The sequence below is a fragment of the Eretmochelys imbricata genome, chromosome 1 (genome assembly GCF_965152235.1).
Source record: "Eretmochelys imbricata isolate rEreImb1 chromosome 1, rEreImb1.hap1, whole genome shotgun sequence".
NCBI classification, from domain to species: domain Eukaryota; kingdom Metazoa; phylum Chordata; order Testudines; family Cheloniidae; genus Eretmochelys; species Eretmochelys imbricata.
The window spans coordinates 120,246,428-120,263,042 of NC_135572.1; the positions used below are offsets into that span (position 1 = coordinate 120,246,428).

General features: G+C 41.5%; 1 protein-coding gene across 7 annotated transcripts in view; it reads left to right on the forward strand.

Moving 5' to 3' along the window:
* Window positions 1-16,615, forward strand: part of REV1 (REV1 DNA directed polymerase) — a 93,468-nt gene that overhangs the window by 71,128 nt on the left and 5,725 nt on the right. For all 7 annotated transcript variants that reach the window (XM_077814558.1, XM_077814588.1, XM_077814540.1 and 4 more), the window contains 4 exons: window positions 6,045-6,165; window positions 8,742-8,962; window positions 9,237-9,393; window positions 11,185-11,287. In XM_077814558.1, the coding sequence (XP_077670684.1) occupies window positions 6,045-6,165; window positions 8,742-8,962; window positions 9,237-9,393; window positions 11,185-11,287 (602 nt within the window). The remainder of the gene's footprint in view (window positions 1-6,044; window positions 6,166-8,741; window positions 8,963-9,236; window positions 9,394-11,184; window positions 11,288-16,615) is intronic.

The following is a 16,615-nucleotide window of genomic DNA, read 5'->3' on the forward strand; positions in this document are numbered from 1 at the left end:
GTGCTGTCCACCCTGGAGACATTTGCAGTGGCCAGGGACCAAATGGCTCTCCTAGTACTGCCGACTCTGGCAGAGCAAGTTCTGGCACCGACGAGGTCATCGAGCAGAAGGGAGCATGTTGTCTTGAGCTCCTATCCGGCACTGAGTCCACTGGTACCAACCAGAGGGAAACTGACCCTGCTGATGTCAGCAAAGAATTTGTTGCTCCAGCACCGTTCCCTGAACCGTTGGCACTGGCTGATAGAGGCAAGGGGTTCCAGCCCCCTACAATCCCTCCAAACTGACTTGTCCTCAAGATCAGAGGTGAAGTCAGCACCCAATCAAGGGGCCAATACCAGTACCCTACCTATGTTTCATCAGATCCCGGTGCGGGGGCCCCGCCAGGCACCTGGCCTGGTGGGCAGTGGCTTATGTAGGAATCCATGGGATTTTCTCCTGGTACTGGGAGTGCCTTCCAGCCATTCATACACAGTGGTGTCAGAGAGAAGGGCCGCTCCGTTGTGCCACCCGGATTCCAGTACTGAGCCCGGTACCAATACTCAGAGCTGCATGATGTGAAGGCAAGGTGTATCAGTCTACCCTTACCTTGACAACTGGCTGATCAAGAGCTGATCGGAGGCCCATGTGAGAGCCAGCATCAGTCTGGTCCAAGCTACCTTCTGAGCCCTGGGCGTATTGATAAATGGGCAAGTCAACTCTCATCCCTGTCCAGAATCACGGGCCCTCCCTTTGAGCCACTGGCATCTTGCCCTCTGTTGTGTCTCTCCTGGAATATTGCCTTCCTGATGGTGATTATCTCAGCCAGGAGGGGTATCAGAAATGAGGGCCCTTACGTCACAACCCCTGTATACAATGTTTTTTACGGACAAGGTTAAACTGTGCCCCCATCCAGCATTCCTCCCAAAGGTGGTCTCGCAGCTTCATAGTAATCAGGTTTTCTCCCCAAAACCACACACAAAATCGGAGGAGCGGCGTTTCCACACGCTGGATATTAGACATGCCCTGGCTTTCTACCTTGAGAGGACCAAGCTGTTTCGTAAATCCACACAGCTCTTTGTGGCAGTAGCAGCCAGAATGAAAGGCCTACTAGTTTCGGCCTGGAGAATTTCATCTTGGATCCCTTCCTGGTTTTGTGTGTGCTATGAGCAGGTGGGTGTCCCGCTTCCTGCCATCTTGACTGTCCATTCAACGAGAGCTCAGGCTTCATCAGTGGTGTTTCTGGCCCAGGTCCCGATCGAAGACATCTGCAGAGCAGCGACATGGTCATCGATACATACCTTCTCCTCTCATTATGCCATCACCCAGCAAGCTAGAGATGATGCCAAGTTTGGTAGAGCAGTGTTACAATCTGTATGTCTCTGAACTCCGAGCCCACCTTGGGAGGCACCTAATGTGGAATGGACATGAGCAAGCACTCGAAGAAGAAAAAGCTATTACTAACCTTTCCATAACTGTTCTTCGAGATGTCTTGCTCATGTCCATTCCATGACCCACCCTCCTGCCCCTCTGCCAGAGTTAGCTGGGAAGAAGGAACTGAGAGGGTGTGGAGCCCGCTGGGCGCCTTACACTGGCACAGGAGCGCATGGCACCAGAGAGCACTAGAGCTAGCCCAGTGGATACCACTGAGAGAAAAATCTCAAGCAACTGTGCACGTGACGCATACACACCTAACGTGGAATGGACGTGAGCAACACATCTTGAAAAACAACAGTTACACAAAGAAAACGAGGAATACTTGTGGCGCCTTAGAGACTAACAAATTTATTTGGGCATAAGCTTTCATGGGCTAAAACCCACTTCATCGGATGCATGCAGTGGAAAATACAGTAGGAAGATAGATAGATAGATAGAATATATATGGAGAGAGAGATATACACACAGAGAACATGAAAAAATGTGTGTTGCCATACCAACTGTAACAAGACCAATTCCAGCGCATCATCAAGGATCTACAACCTATCCTGAAGGACAATCCCTCACTCTCACAGATCATGGGAGACAGGCCAGTCCTCGCTTACAGACAGCCCCCCAACCTGAAGCAAATACTCACCAGCAACCACACAACAAAAACACTAGCCCAGGAACCTATCCTTGCAACAAAGCCCGTTGCCAACTCTGTCCACATATCTATTCAAGGGACACCATCGTAGGACCTAATCACATCAGCCACACCATAAGGGGCTCGTTCACCTGCACATCTACCAATGTGATATATGCCATCATGTACCAGCAATGCCCCCTGCCATGTACATTGGCCAAACCGGACAATCTCTACGCAAAAGAATAAATGGACGCAAATCAGACATCAAGAATTATAACGTTCAAAAACCAGTCGGAAAACACTTCAACCTCCCTGGTCACTCAATTTCAGACCTAAAAGTTGCAATTCTCCAACAACAAAAAACCTTCAAAAACAGACTCCAACGAGAAACTGCAGAATTGGAATTAATTTGCAAACTGGACACCATTACATTAGGCTTGAATAAAGACTGGGAGTGGATGGGTTATTACACAAAGTAAAAGCTATTTCCCCATGCTAATTTTTTTTCCCCTACTGTTACTCACGTCTTTTTGTCACTGTTTATTTGAAATGGGCCATCCTGATTATCACTACAAATGTTTTTTTCTCCTGCTGATAATAACCCACCTTTAATTAATTCATCTTGTCATGATTAGTATGGCAACACCCATTTTTTCATGTTCTCTGTGTATATGTATCTTCCTATTGTATTTTCCACTGCATGCATCTGATGAAGTGGGTTTTAGCCCACGAAAGCTTATGCCCAAATTAATTTGTTAGTCTCTAAGGTGCCACAAGTACCCCTCGTTTTTTTTTGCTGATACAGGCTACCACTCTGAAACCAGTTACACAAAGGTTAGTAACATTTTTCTTATCATTAGCAAATTTGCACCTCCTACTTTATGATTTCAAATGGTAAATCACTTTGAGAATGTAAACAGCACATAAAAAAACTGATGTTTTGTATGATGAGTTAATAAGGAGAGGTCACTTATGAGTTCTTAATTTCACAATAGATTTGTTTTGCCTGAAAGCGCCGTATATTGTAATCACCTTATTAATAATTTATTACAGGCATAAATACCATCAGAAAGTTTGAGAACTATTTATGTAAAATATACAAGGTTCACTTTTTGTTCAGTTTTTTTTAAAGCTACATGTAAGACATTATGGTTGCACAGATAATTACTTAAGAGTCAGGAAATTAGTTAATTTTGTACATTCAACCTTTAGTTTGGATCACTCTCTCTTAGTGCAACTTACAAAGTGCACCTTTTAAGCAATTGAGGGTGGGTGTGCTCTCGCACAGGTAAAAATAAAATATTCTGTATATGATTTTATTTGAGAAATAGTTATGAGAGAATATAATTAGACTGTTGCAATGCATGTACACAAAGGGACCGAGTTCATACTGCATGTGCAAATTTCCTGATTCTTGGCTGCTTAAGCATTCAGCTTTAACTTTTTAAAAAAATATATTTTTAATAGAAATACCTGTGTTTTTAAAAATCATTCCAAGTTCTGGAAATATTCGGCTTGATTCCACTGTAACGTGCTATCAAATACAGGGTGTGCATTCAGTAGGGCCAGACTCCGTCCAAAACTTACCTTATTTACTGCATGTCTTATGTGTTGAAAACTTTGTGCTTGGCATGAAGAGTTTTCAAAACTGAAAAAATCTGTGCCAGGTGCATCAAGATTTACCTTTGTAAACAGATGCACAATTTATATGAAGTGAGTATTCATTAGAGAGGTAAGTTGGTATGTGTGAACTGTGCAGCCTGTCTTCCATACAAATATTTGTAGATCTCAGTTGAAGAAAAAAATGCCATTGTTGTTAAAACTACTACCAGGCTTGGCAGAATTCTGTTTTTATTTTTTTATAATCTGATGGATAATGCTATCAGTGTTTATTTTTAAGCATTTTTCTATTTTTATTGATTTATAAATGTTCACAATTGTGGGAAATTATGGAGGGAAGTCAGACAATAATTAGTTAATGACAGTAGACATTAAGATTCAAAAATTTAAAGCTTGATAATTGTTAAAAAATAAATTGTCAACATCACATGTCAAAATATACACACTTAATATGCTTAAATCAAACTTTGATAAGTTCTCAAGCACCATTTTTCTTACTTTTCCTATCTGTACGTTTCTGTTATTATCTATGGAAGTATAATTTCGTCAGTTTGTGTGTGTGTGTACAGAGAAATCACTGGTTTACCAACATTTATCAATAAAAATCTAACCCTCTAAGCCTATAAATAACATGTAATCGTCATGTACGGGTTGGTTTTGAACGCCTCATAACTTTGCCAAAATCTAACCATTTTCATTGGAAAACTCAAAAACAATTCTTAGTAAAGTCCGTCTCCCTGCCAAATTTACTTTCTGCACTCACCCATTTTAGCTTTTAGAGCATGTCAGAAAGTTCACAAGATTTTTTTTATAATGGAGGAAAGTATACGTTTCACCCTTAGCGTAAATAGTTCACTCACTTTTTTGCACTGAAAACTTAAGAAGGCAAATATTTGAAACTTTTAAAACATTGAGCAACTCAAAACTAGAGAATAATATCACATACAGTATTTCTACTGGCTCATGAAACTTCATCTGAATGTTCCAGAAAAATCTAGAATACACTACAGTATAATCCTGATTTTCTGAAATCCTGTTATCTGAATCTCTGTGTTTTCTGAATCCCTTCCTTGTCTCCCATAGAGGACAGATGCAGAGGTTCAGATAATAGACCAGAGACCCCCAGCAATGGTGAGGCCACGCTGCTGCTGAATGGCTCCTGCGGCAACACAGGGAGCCCGCTGCAGCTCCCCCACCATAGCCCTGCTCACTCACTCCTATGACCGCAGAGCTGCAGAGGGCTCCTTGTACTGATGCGGGACCGGTGACACCCTATCCCTGCTAGCCCAACGTGCAGGGAAGGCAGGGTCCTGGCAGAGTAAAGTAGTATCCTGGCCAAGCAGTATCCTTTCTGCCCCCCTAGGAGCACAACCCCCCCCACACACACACACGCGCACGCGCAGGAGTGGCAGTGCAAGGAGCCTTCTGCAGTCCTGCTGTCATGGGAGTAAGTGACTGGGGACATGACATCAGAGTTGCAGAGGTCTTGCTGTGCTGCTGCTTCTGCCCTCTCTGTTATAAACTCCCAATTAGCCAAATAAAATCCAAGTCGTCCTTTCTATTCGGATAATCAGGTGTGTATACTGTATATCTGTACTCAAGCTCTGGCCCAGTCAAGATGATGATGAATGACAGAAGATTATTCATCCAAAAGTGAAAATCTGTACAATCAAAGGGTACTAGCATAGGGAAGAAGGAAGGCTCCTATCCACCCCACTCCCCTCCAAATCCAGCATAACTCATCTAACTAGATTTGTAGCCCCTGCACTCAAGGAGGTGCAAGGCTGCTTCCAAGATGCTCCATTCGGGAAGCACCAGCCTAAAAAATATTGCTGGGTGCAAGAACTAGAAGGAGCCAGATGTCAATCCTACTTGTCTTTGAGGATAAGGGTGGAGAGGGAATGCTTCTGGGTGCCTCTCCCTGGGAAGGAGTTGTTTTGCACATGCTCCCATTACAGGGGTATGTGTGTCTTAAAGGCACAGCTTCGCCCACAATATTCAGCAAGTGTGTATTAAATATATTATGAAAATAATCAAAACAATTGTTGATTTGGCACCTCTGAGCATGTTATTTAAATCGAGTTGATTTATTATAAATGTTGTTAAGCAAATTAGTTGTAAAATAAATTGTATTTAAAATGTAAATATTGAAAGGAAAATAATTTAAGCTTTTCACTTGTTGACAGATATGTGTGTGTGTGTATGTGTGTATATAAATATATAAATGCAAACAGAAGATATCTTACAATATTTTAAATTTATCTAAATATGATTGACACATAACGCAAATCCCTTTCTCATGTGGGTAAACAATAAAAAGTAAACATCAAACACTGTTGTCACCAGTAGAAAAACCTCTAATGAACTATTTCTCATTGTTCAGGTGGACCCAGAGGTTTTTGCTGCTCTACCTCCTGAGCTGCAAGAGGAACTTAAAGATGCATATGATCAAAGGCAAAAGCAGTCAGAGAACATAATTTATCAGCAACCGATCAGCACCTTTGGTGAGTCATAAAAATTTTTTTTAAATGTACATGAGTCTTGTATCTGGAGTATTCTAAGATTTGAAGGGACTTTCTGCAATCCTAAAGAAAATTGCAAAATACAACTAATGCATCTAAAAATACCACAGTCTAAGAACATTGTTACACATTTTGGCCCCAGTCCTGTTGTCCAATCCAGGTTTGTTGTTCTGGGGATAGGTTTAAGAATAAGTATGCTCTAAATTATGCCAGGGACTCGATTGTTTTTTGTATGGTCCCAGGATCAAGGCAGCATAAAAGTGACTTAAAGATCCTCTCTTCCCCTGTTCTTCCAAGGAGCATGGCTCTGTTATATTGGTTGATCTAGTCTTCTGACAATACAAAGGGAAATTAGTGGGTGGTATAGGTATAGATTGAATGCATATGTGTGCCTAAAATCTGAGATAACCAAGAGCTGCTACAGGACTGTCACTTCTGTTCTACATTCCAACTATTTTGTTAGGGACTATTCTATCTGATCTCAAAGTGACTAGGTAGAACAAGCCAGCTTTCTCCAAAAAGTGTGCCCAAAGAAGCAAATTGGAGGACAAAGCAGAGTAGTCAAGACAGTCGTTTGTATCGTTAGAAGTGACTTTCACACTGTCACTGTTCCACTGTATCTTCAGTTGAATCACTGCCTTTGCTTTTCGCAGGCTGTCAGTTTTTGCCAAATTTAATATACCATTTTGCAAATACTTATGCATGTAATTTTGCTAGTCAGTTGACTTCATGGGACTAGTTACAAATGTGTTTGCAGAATGAGGCCCTAATTTAAGAGTCATCTTTGCATTTCCCATGACTTGAAGATAGAACTCACTGTTTAGTTTAAGCTGAATGTTCAGTTCAGTGCCTATTAGTGGATAGAGCACTGACTTGGACTCAGGAGACCTAGCTTCTGTCCCTGACTCTGCCTCTGACCTGCTGGATGATTTTGGACAAGTCACTTCAGCTCTCTGTCCCACATTTCCCCCTTCTCTAAAACGAGGTTAATGGGTTTAAAAGGCATTTTGAGATCTGCTGATGAAAACTGCTACAAAAGAGCTTAGTAGTATTTCCATTGCTTCTGTGGCATATGCCACCAAATGTTCTGGGTTTTATACAATTTCTTCCATGAGACATGCGTGTGTATACATTTCCAATTAGAATTTGAGAGTAAAGACAAGGATCTAGAAGTTCAATTTGGAAAAATGCCTTTCCCAGCTTTTCATTTAGAGATTGGACACCTTCCCTTCTTTTATCCCCTTCCCTTTTCTTGTGGTATGCTTTGCTCAAATCTTATGTAAAATCATCTGGACTGGGGTGAAATTCTGTCCCCATTAAAGTCAATAGCAGTTTTGCCATTGACTTTCAGTAGGGTCTGGATTACACCCCCCATCACCTTAAAATTGATCCAATATTCTGTGGGGATCAAGTAAAGTGACCAAAGCATCAGAGCGATGTTCTTCTGTCGCCCTGTTGGTGACCATTGGTTGGTCTGCTGCATTTTGCTCCAGTTGGAATTTTGTGTGTGTCTTTGGTTTCATTCCAAATTACATAGTACATTATAATAATCAAACTTGGAGTTCACAATTCATGGGTCATTGTAGATAGGTTTGAATCTAATGGGATGGGGTATAATTTGTTGGCTAGTCAAAGGTGGAAGAAGTTTTTTGCTGCTGTTTCTAGCTGGTGGGCATTATAAGTGTTCACAAGTTCTCTAGGTTGCATGCGGCTTTGAGAATAGTGAAGCAGTGTGCCTGACTAAAACTGCTATAGTGTTGACTGGATTTAGGTTCAACAGGTTATTCTCATTCAGGAACTAGAATGTTTGCTGTTAAAAAGAATATTAAGCTGGGTGTCATCCCCATGCACTAACTTAATTAAAATATCCTTTAAAAAGTTTTGCTGAAACATTGTCAGTGACTGGAATGACAGATACAAATAAGTTATCTTGTCTAAGAATAAAGCTCTTCATTTTTGTGTTTTATTTTGTTTATAATTTCCCGGAATTAATCTATATTCATTATTAAAATTTTTAAATGGGTGAAAATCAGTGCAAAAAATTAAATTCACAGTTTTCTGGGTAAATATCGGGGTTAATATTGGGGAAATGGGAGGACAGAAAAAAGAAACAAATAGGGAAAAGTAAGGATAGTGAAGGTAAAAGCAATTTAATGCTGTGGTTCATTTAATGAACTGTGTTTAGCTGCTTAATACATAGGTTCAGTACTGCCTAGTGGCACTATCGGAGCCCCAAGATACTGTAACAAACAAAATTTAATGTGAATTAAATTGAACTCAAAACCACTACCACCTCTACTACATGTAATGTAGAGGATGTCTTAATATTACTATTTTCATGTACTTGAGTCGTTCAATGTTAGGGTGAAAATCAGGAAAAAACAAATCATAACTTTCGTAAAACCTGGGGATTTTTTTGGTAAAAACCAAAAACAATGGGTCTTGTCTATGATAAATTGGATGATTGGTCTTAGATTTCACATAAGTGTTATGATTCTTTCTTTCAGTGAAAAAAATACTAGAAAGTTAATGGCCACTAATTATTCCTGCTTTTTCAGTATCAAAGAATCCTTTATTACAGTTGAAGCAAGCAACCGTGAAAACTAAGAAAAAAAACAGGAAAAAAAATCAAATCAGTCCAGTGAAAAAGATTCAAAGTCCTTTGAAAAACAAACTCTTGGATAGCCCTGCAAAAAACGTGGTGGCTTCTTCCAGAAGCCCACAGAAGCTAATAGATGGTTTCTTAAATCAGGAAGGTACAGCCACTGGTAAATCTCAGGTAATTTTAACAAAACTAAAAGTTTTCAGTAAATTATCTTTTTATTTTAATGACTATTCCTTAGAATCAGTCTTTAATCACAGTTGTTATTGTAGCTGCTTAATGTACTAAATAGGACTTGCGCTGCTTTTCTTGCCTCTTGTATTTGTTTTTCTAAGTATTAAGACTTGTTTTTCAGTATTTTTCTCAGAAAACATAGGTGTTACAAATTTGAAAATCAGTCTGACAAACATTGAAGCATATGAACAATATCAATTATTTTTTTTCTGAATAGGTGGAACCAGTTCCATCAACCTCAAATACTTCAGGCCCATCAGCTTTGCAGACAGCACAGTCTGGCTCAATTACATCACGGGTACCAAATCTAGCTGGAGCTGTTGAATTCAGTGATGTAAAGACCTTGCTCAAAGAATGGATTACAACTATTTCAGGTAAATTGTAATTCAGATAATTTGATTTTCAAATATTATACCCGTGGTGATTCTGCATACATCACAAGGAAAACCAAATGGGAAAAACTGAATTTCTATACCATATCTTCTGTGTACTCCTGCTTCTCTTGCTGGTTTCTTTTCCAGTCGTCCTGATCTCTCTCTTCCTCACAACCTTGGGATAATTGGAGTACTTAGAAAATGGCATACAGAATATACTTATAAAGTTTGCGGACAATACCAAGCTGGGAGGGGCTGCAAGTGCTTTGGAGGATAGGATTAAAATTGAAAATGATCTGGAGAAATGGTCTGAAGTAAATAGGATGAATTCAGTAAGGACAAATGCAAAGTAGTCCATTTAGGAAGGAACAATTAGTTGCACACACACAAAATAAGAAGTGACCGCCTAGGAAGGAGTACTGCGGAAAGGGATCTGGGGGTCATAGTGGATCACAAGCCAAATACAGGTCAGCAGTGTAACACTATTGCAAAAAAAGCGAACATCATTCTGGGATGTAGTAGCAGGAGTGTTGTAAGCAGGAGATGAGAAGTAATTCTTCCGCTCTATTCCGCGCTGATTAGGCCTCAACTGGAGTACAGTTCTGGGCGCCACATTTCAGGAAGGATGTGGACAAATGGCAGAAAGTCCAAAGAAGAGCAACAAAAATGATTAAAGGTCTGGAAAACATGGCCTATGAGGGAAAATTGGGTTTGTTTATCCTGGAAAAGAGAAGACTGAGATGGGACATGATAAGTTTTCAAGTATGTAAAAGATTGTTACAAGGAGGAGGAAGAAAAATGGTTTTTCTTAACCTCTGAGGGTAGGACAAGAAGCAATGGGCTTAAATTGCAGCAAGGGAAGTTTAGGTTGGACATTAGGAAAAACTTCCGGGCTGTCAGGGTGGTTAAGCACTGGAATAAATTTGCCTAGGGAGGTTGTGGAATCTCTATCATTGGAGATTTTTAAGAGCAAGTTAGACAAACACCTCTCAGGAATAGTCATAATACTTAGTCTTGCCACAAGTTCAGGGGACTGGACTAGATGACCTCTCGAGGTCCCTTTCAGTTATATGATTCTATGATGCTTTCATTCTTTCTCACATCTATGCTTTTGCCAAACTTTATTGCATCTCTTTTTATAACATTTCTAAAAGCTACCCTTTTCTGTCCTATATCTTGTTCATGCCTTAGTACAAGCTAAATTACTGTAGCTAGTCTTCTTTCTGTCCAACATGTTGCAGCTACCAAAGTTAAAAGTAACAGAAGTGAAACCATCTTCTATAGAAAGCATTTTTATCAGAAAGGTGAACTGAAAGGTTTTTTAATAGATATATTAAAATTCTTTTATAAAATTACAGAAGAACAAAAGTATAAAACAATCGTTAAAACCTGAAGGTAGTATTGTACTTTAACATAATTTGAGACAATTATTGCCTCCTTGATATCCTGAAAAATTAGAACTGCAGTTTTTTTTGGTCTCTCTGATGTTGCAGGACATCACTGCCTTCATTACCAAAGTTTTGAAACAGCTATTCCATTATAAATGCATATGTCTGTTCCCTTTCTTTTAATAGCTTTGCTGTCACTTGCAGGAAAAAAACAAGTCTGCTGTCCAGATTTCTCAAGATCATGCAGTCCTTGCATATGCAAAACTTCAGATGACTTCAGTGGGAGATGTGGAAATGCAAGGGCTGCAAGATCAGACTCTGAAATATTAGTCACTGCAGAATTTCTTTGATTCCAAGTATACTTGAAGAAAAGTTCCCTACTGTATCTATATTTTCCTTACAGATCCCATGGAGGAAGACATTCTACAGGTTGTGAAGTATTGTACTGATCTGATAGAAGAAAAGGATTTGGAAAAGTTAGATCTGGTCATCAAGTACATGAAAAGGTAGCTTAATTTCATTCTCATGTATACATGTATATATAACTTTAATATTTTGTGCTAAAGTTGATGTATTAGATATGCCAATACAAGGGCATAAACTTAACATTCATGGCATTTATGAATATGATTTTAAAAGAAAAATAAAGTCAGACTATATAAAAGAAGGTTCCTAATTTTTGGAAAGTTGAGCAAGTGAAAATAGCTGCAGCAGTTTTGCAACCTTAATAGTAGCTGTCAAGGTTCCTCCCCCACTCTGAACTCTAGGGTACAGATGTGGGGACCTGCATGAAAACCTCCTAAGCTTACTTTTACCAGCTTAGGTTAAAACTTCCCCAAGGTACAAATTAATTTTATCCTATGTCCTTGGAATATCCACTGCCACCACCAAACTCTAACTGGGTTTACTGGGAAACGTAGTTTGGACACTTCTTTCCCCCCAAAATCCTCCCAACCCTTGCACCCCACTTCCTGGGAAAGGTTTGGTAAAAATCCTCACCAATTTGCATAGGGGACCACAGACCCAAACCCTTGGATCTGAGAACAATGAAAAAGCATTCAGTTTTCTTACAAGAAGACTTTTAATAGAAATAGAAGTAAAGGAATCACTTCTGTAAGATCAGGATGGTCGATACCTTACAGGGTAATTAGATTCAAAACACAGAGGATCCCTCTAGGCAAAACCTTAAGTTACAAAAAAGACACACAGACAGAAATAGTTATTCTATTCAGCACAGTTCCTTTCTCAGCCATTTAAAGAAATCATAATCTAACACATACCTAGCTAGATTACTTACTAAACGTTCTAAGACTCCATTCCTGTTCTATCCCCAGCAAAAGCAGCATACAGACAGACACAGACCCTTTGTTTCTCTCCCTCCTCCCAGCTTTTTGAAAGTATCAGGTCTCCTCATTGGTCATTTTGGTCAGGTGCCAGCGAGGTTACCTTTAGCTTCTTAACCCTTTACAGGTGAGAGGATTTTTCCTCTGGCCAGGAGGGATTTTAAAGGGGTTTACCCTTCCCTTTATATTTATGACAGTAGCATTAGCTAAAAAGCGGAATGCTTTTCGAACAAAGGATGGACTTCTTTCTGAGTGATTGCACATGTCCGTTCCACTTCAGAGGTGTGCGTGCCCAGTGCACCAGAGTCCGAGACTTTTCCCTTAGTGGTATCTGTCAGGTGCCACATGTGCCCTCTGCTGCCTCATGCTGTTGCTTGTTAGTATAAAGGGCGGAGCCATCCCCAATCCTCCTCAATTCCTTCTTATCACCTTTGGTTGGTAGTCATTGTATTAGCTTGTTTCTACAAGTATTGTCCTTTTCAATGTATATAGTTTGGTACTCTTATATATAGTTTGGTACTCGTTCATAGTTAGGTTAGTGTATGTTACATTTCTTAGTTGTTTTGTACTTTGGTGAACTGTTGCTTCCTGATTCTTCTGGATGCTGATGTCTGGTACCAGGAAATGCCTCTGTCTCCGAGCTTTAAGCCTTGCACTGACTGCAGGAAATCCATGTTGGTGAGTGACCATCCTTCTCAGAGTTTGAAGTCCCTTGACAAGGGTCATGTCTGGGACAGGTGCAAGATCTTCAGGGACTTAAGCCCCAAAAAGTTTAGGGCAGTGAAGCTCTGTCGCCTTCTAGTAAAGGCTGCCCTGCATCTATCATTAGAGCCTTACCAAGCATATCTACTTCTGTCAGAAATGCCCTTCTGCACGTTGCAGAGTCTTGGCACAGCTCTCCTTCCCTGGTACGGAGAAAAAAACATTGGCATAGTGCTGCAAAGGACTCATCCTCCAAGAGATCAAGGTCCCCGGCACAGTCAACCAGTAAACAAGCTGGGAAGTAGAGTAGAGTGCTGGAGAGGAGGCACTCACCTGTGCCAGTAGCATCTAAATTGTGATCATCAGCACTGGTGTCTGTGTCATTGCGATTGACTGATGCTGTAATACCAACCTCTTCAATGCAACAGCAGCAGCATAAGGAGAACCCCTCCATGTTGATGACATTGGAGGCATATACGGCAGCACGAGATCTCCTGTGTCTCTTGGTACTGGCCTCTCCAGTAGTATAGGAGACATCTTGTCCAGTACCAATAACCCCTTAGACTGCATTGTACTTACTTGTAGGTATAGGTCAGCTTTCAATACCATTGACTGCTTCAGATCCTTCTGCACACTGTTGTCCAGTGCTATTTTGAGGTGAGCCCAGTATGCTTATCTCAATACTGTCATCTCTGGAATCTTGCCAGTGCTCTTCTGCACCTGGTTGGGTGACTCAGGCTCATTTTCAGAATTGGAAGTTGGCTAATGTGTGTCTATCTCGAGATAGGAGGCATCGCTCTCCGTCATCAAAATGTTTTCTAGCAGAGGTTCCATGTTCGTCAAGGGACATGGATCCTTGGTCCAGTGCCCTATCAGTGGCCGCATTGGAATCTGTGGAGATTTCCTTCCACACCCGGATCCTCCCTGCAAACCCTTCTTCCTCCAGATCTCCAAGTAGATTCCGGGGTAGTTCACATCAGGAGGCTCATGAAGTTACCCTGGGTGCCAAGTTGGGTGCCGAGCAAGAGTAAACTGCCTCAGCAAGACCTCCGTTGGAGGAGTTCCAGAAAGCTTCACTGCAGCTTGCTTTGTATTCCTCCTCCTCATCACCTGATGAGGTGGTGATATCTGGTGTATCCTCACTTCATCAGGTTGTATAAGGTCCTATCAAGACCTGTTGAAGAGGGTGTCTTCCTCCCTGGACACACAGTGGAGGTAGTTCAGGAGAGCTCTCACAGATTGCCAGCAAATTAAAGAAGTATGGGCTGGAAGAATGAACTATAAGGTGGATAGAAAGCTGGCTAGATCGTTGGGCTCAAGGGGTAGTGATCAATGGCTCCGTGTCTAGTTGGCAGCCCGTATCAAGCGGAGAGCCCAAGGGTTGGTCCTTGGGCCAGTTTTGTTCAATATCTTCATTAATGATCTAGAGGATGGTGTGGATTTCACCTTCAGCAAGTTTGCAGATGACACTAAACTGGGAGGAGTGGTAGATACGCTGGAGGGTAGGGATAGGATACAGAGGGACCTAGACAAATTAAAGGGTTGGGCCAAAAGAAATGTGATGAGGTTCAACAGGGACAAGTGCAGAGTCCTGCACTTAGGACGGAAGAATCCCATGCACTGCTACAGACTAGGGACTGAGTGGCTAGGCAGCAGTTCTGCAGAAAAGGACCTAGGGGTTACAGTGGATGAGAAGCTGGATATGAGTCAACAATGTGCCCTTGTTACCAAGAAGGCTAATGGCATTTTGGGCTGTATAAGTAGGGGCATTGCCAGCAGATCGAGGGACGTGATCATTCCCCTCTATTTGACATTGGTGAGGCCTCATCTGGAGTACTGTGTCCAGTTTTGGTCCCTACACTACAAGAAGGATGTGGAAAAATTGGAAAGGGTCCAGCGGAGGGCAACAATAATAATTAGCTGGCTGGAACCACATGACTTATGAGGAGAGGCTGAGGGAACTGGGATTATTTAGTCTGCAGAAGAGAAGACTGGGGGGATTTGATAGCTACTTTCAACTACCTGAAAGGGGGTTCCAAAGAGGATGGATCTAGACTGTTCTCAGTGGTACCAGATGACAGAACAAGGAGTAATAGTCTCAAGTTGCAGTGGGGGAGGTTTAGGTTGAATATTAGGAAAAACTTTTTCACTAGGAGAGTGGTGAAGCAATGGAATGTGTTACATAGGGAGGTGGTGGAATCTCCTTCCTTTAAGGTTTTTAAGGTCATGCTTGTCAAAGCCCTGGCTGGGATGATTTAGTTGGGGATTGGTCTTGCTTTGAGCAGGGGATTGGACTAGATGACCTCCTGAGGTCCCTTCCAACCCTGATATTCTATGATTGGAGGAATTTTGGTGTTCAGCCAGGCCCTCCTGAGTTGCTCTGCCTATAAATGAGGCCATTCTAGAGCTCAGAAGGGTTTGTTGGCAAAAACCATCTTCTCTGCCACCAACAGCCAAAAGGACTGAGCAGAGATGTTTGTGGCTTCAATCATCAGGTCTTCCACAGGAGGTCCAGCAGAATATGCAGGATCTCCCTTTTGAGATACCGACCCTCTTTTCCCAAGAATGTTGATAAGTTCCACAGTCTGAAGAACTCCAGAGCTACATTGAAGTCTTTTGAGGTTTTATACTCCACTCCACACAAAAAAAGCAATTCTGCCCTGAGTCATTTCACTGTTACCAGCCCTTTATATTTAGGCTACTTGACCAGTCCAGGAGGAAAGGGAAGAGTCATATGAGACCACCCCCTCATCACTTTTTGTCTACAGTGAGCTCATCTAGAGACAGCCTGGATATACCAAGCAGTCTGTTTGACTGCCCTGTTGAGGATAGCTTACCAGTTTGCCTTATGCCAGCTTCTCCTATCCCTGTTTTTTTCTGACAGGCTATTCCACTTCCTATGTGCTTGGACCCATATTACCATAGAGTAGTGGGTCCTAAGCACTGTGGAACTGGGATAAACTGAAGGTTGTGTTTCTACCCTTCCTCCCCTCCCTTCCCAGTCCGTCTTCAGGGACCACTCTCACAAAGTGGTCCTCCTTCTGGAGGTCCAGTCTCACGTTGGGAGCTGTAGAAGAGATTCCTACTTTATACAGAGGGAAAGGGTTTTATTCATGCTACTCTCTAATTCCAAAGGCAAAATGAGGTCTTAGGCCCTTACTAGACCTGTGAGAGCTGAACAAATATGTAAAGAAAATAAAATTTCGCATGATTGCCGGAGCCTTTCTAATCTATTCCCTGGATCCTGGCAGGTGGTACACTGCCCTCGACTTGAAGGATTCGTGTTTCTATCCTCAAAGCCACAGAAAAATTCCTAAGATTTATGGTCAGTGACTCCCATTATCCGTTTATAGTCCTACTTTTCAGTCTGTCCATGACCCTGCAAGTATTTACAAAATGCATGTGGTTGTGGCTGCATTCCTAAGGAAAACAGGAGTACAAATATTTCCATACCTGGACAGTTGGTTGGTGGGAGGTCAGTCCAAGAGCCAAGTAAAATTCAGTGTTGCAATGATCTAGTCCTTTAGAGTTCTGGGGCAGCCAATAAACAAGGACAAGTCAGCACTTCCCCCGATCAGAAGATATTAGTGGTCCTGGACTCTACAGCAGTCGGGGTTTTCTTCCCACAAAAACCAGATTTCAGACTGTTAGCCATTTTCTTAGACTTAAATGTCCATCCCACTATGACTGTAAGGATCTGTCTCAGGCCTCATGTACATGTGTGGTTTGGCATGCCAGACTTCATCTCAGGAAGTTTTAGATGTGGGTGAGCTTGATGTACCTTCTTAT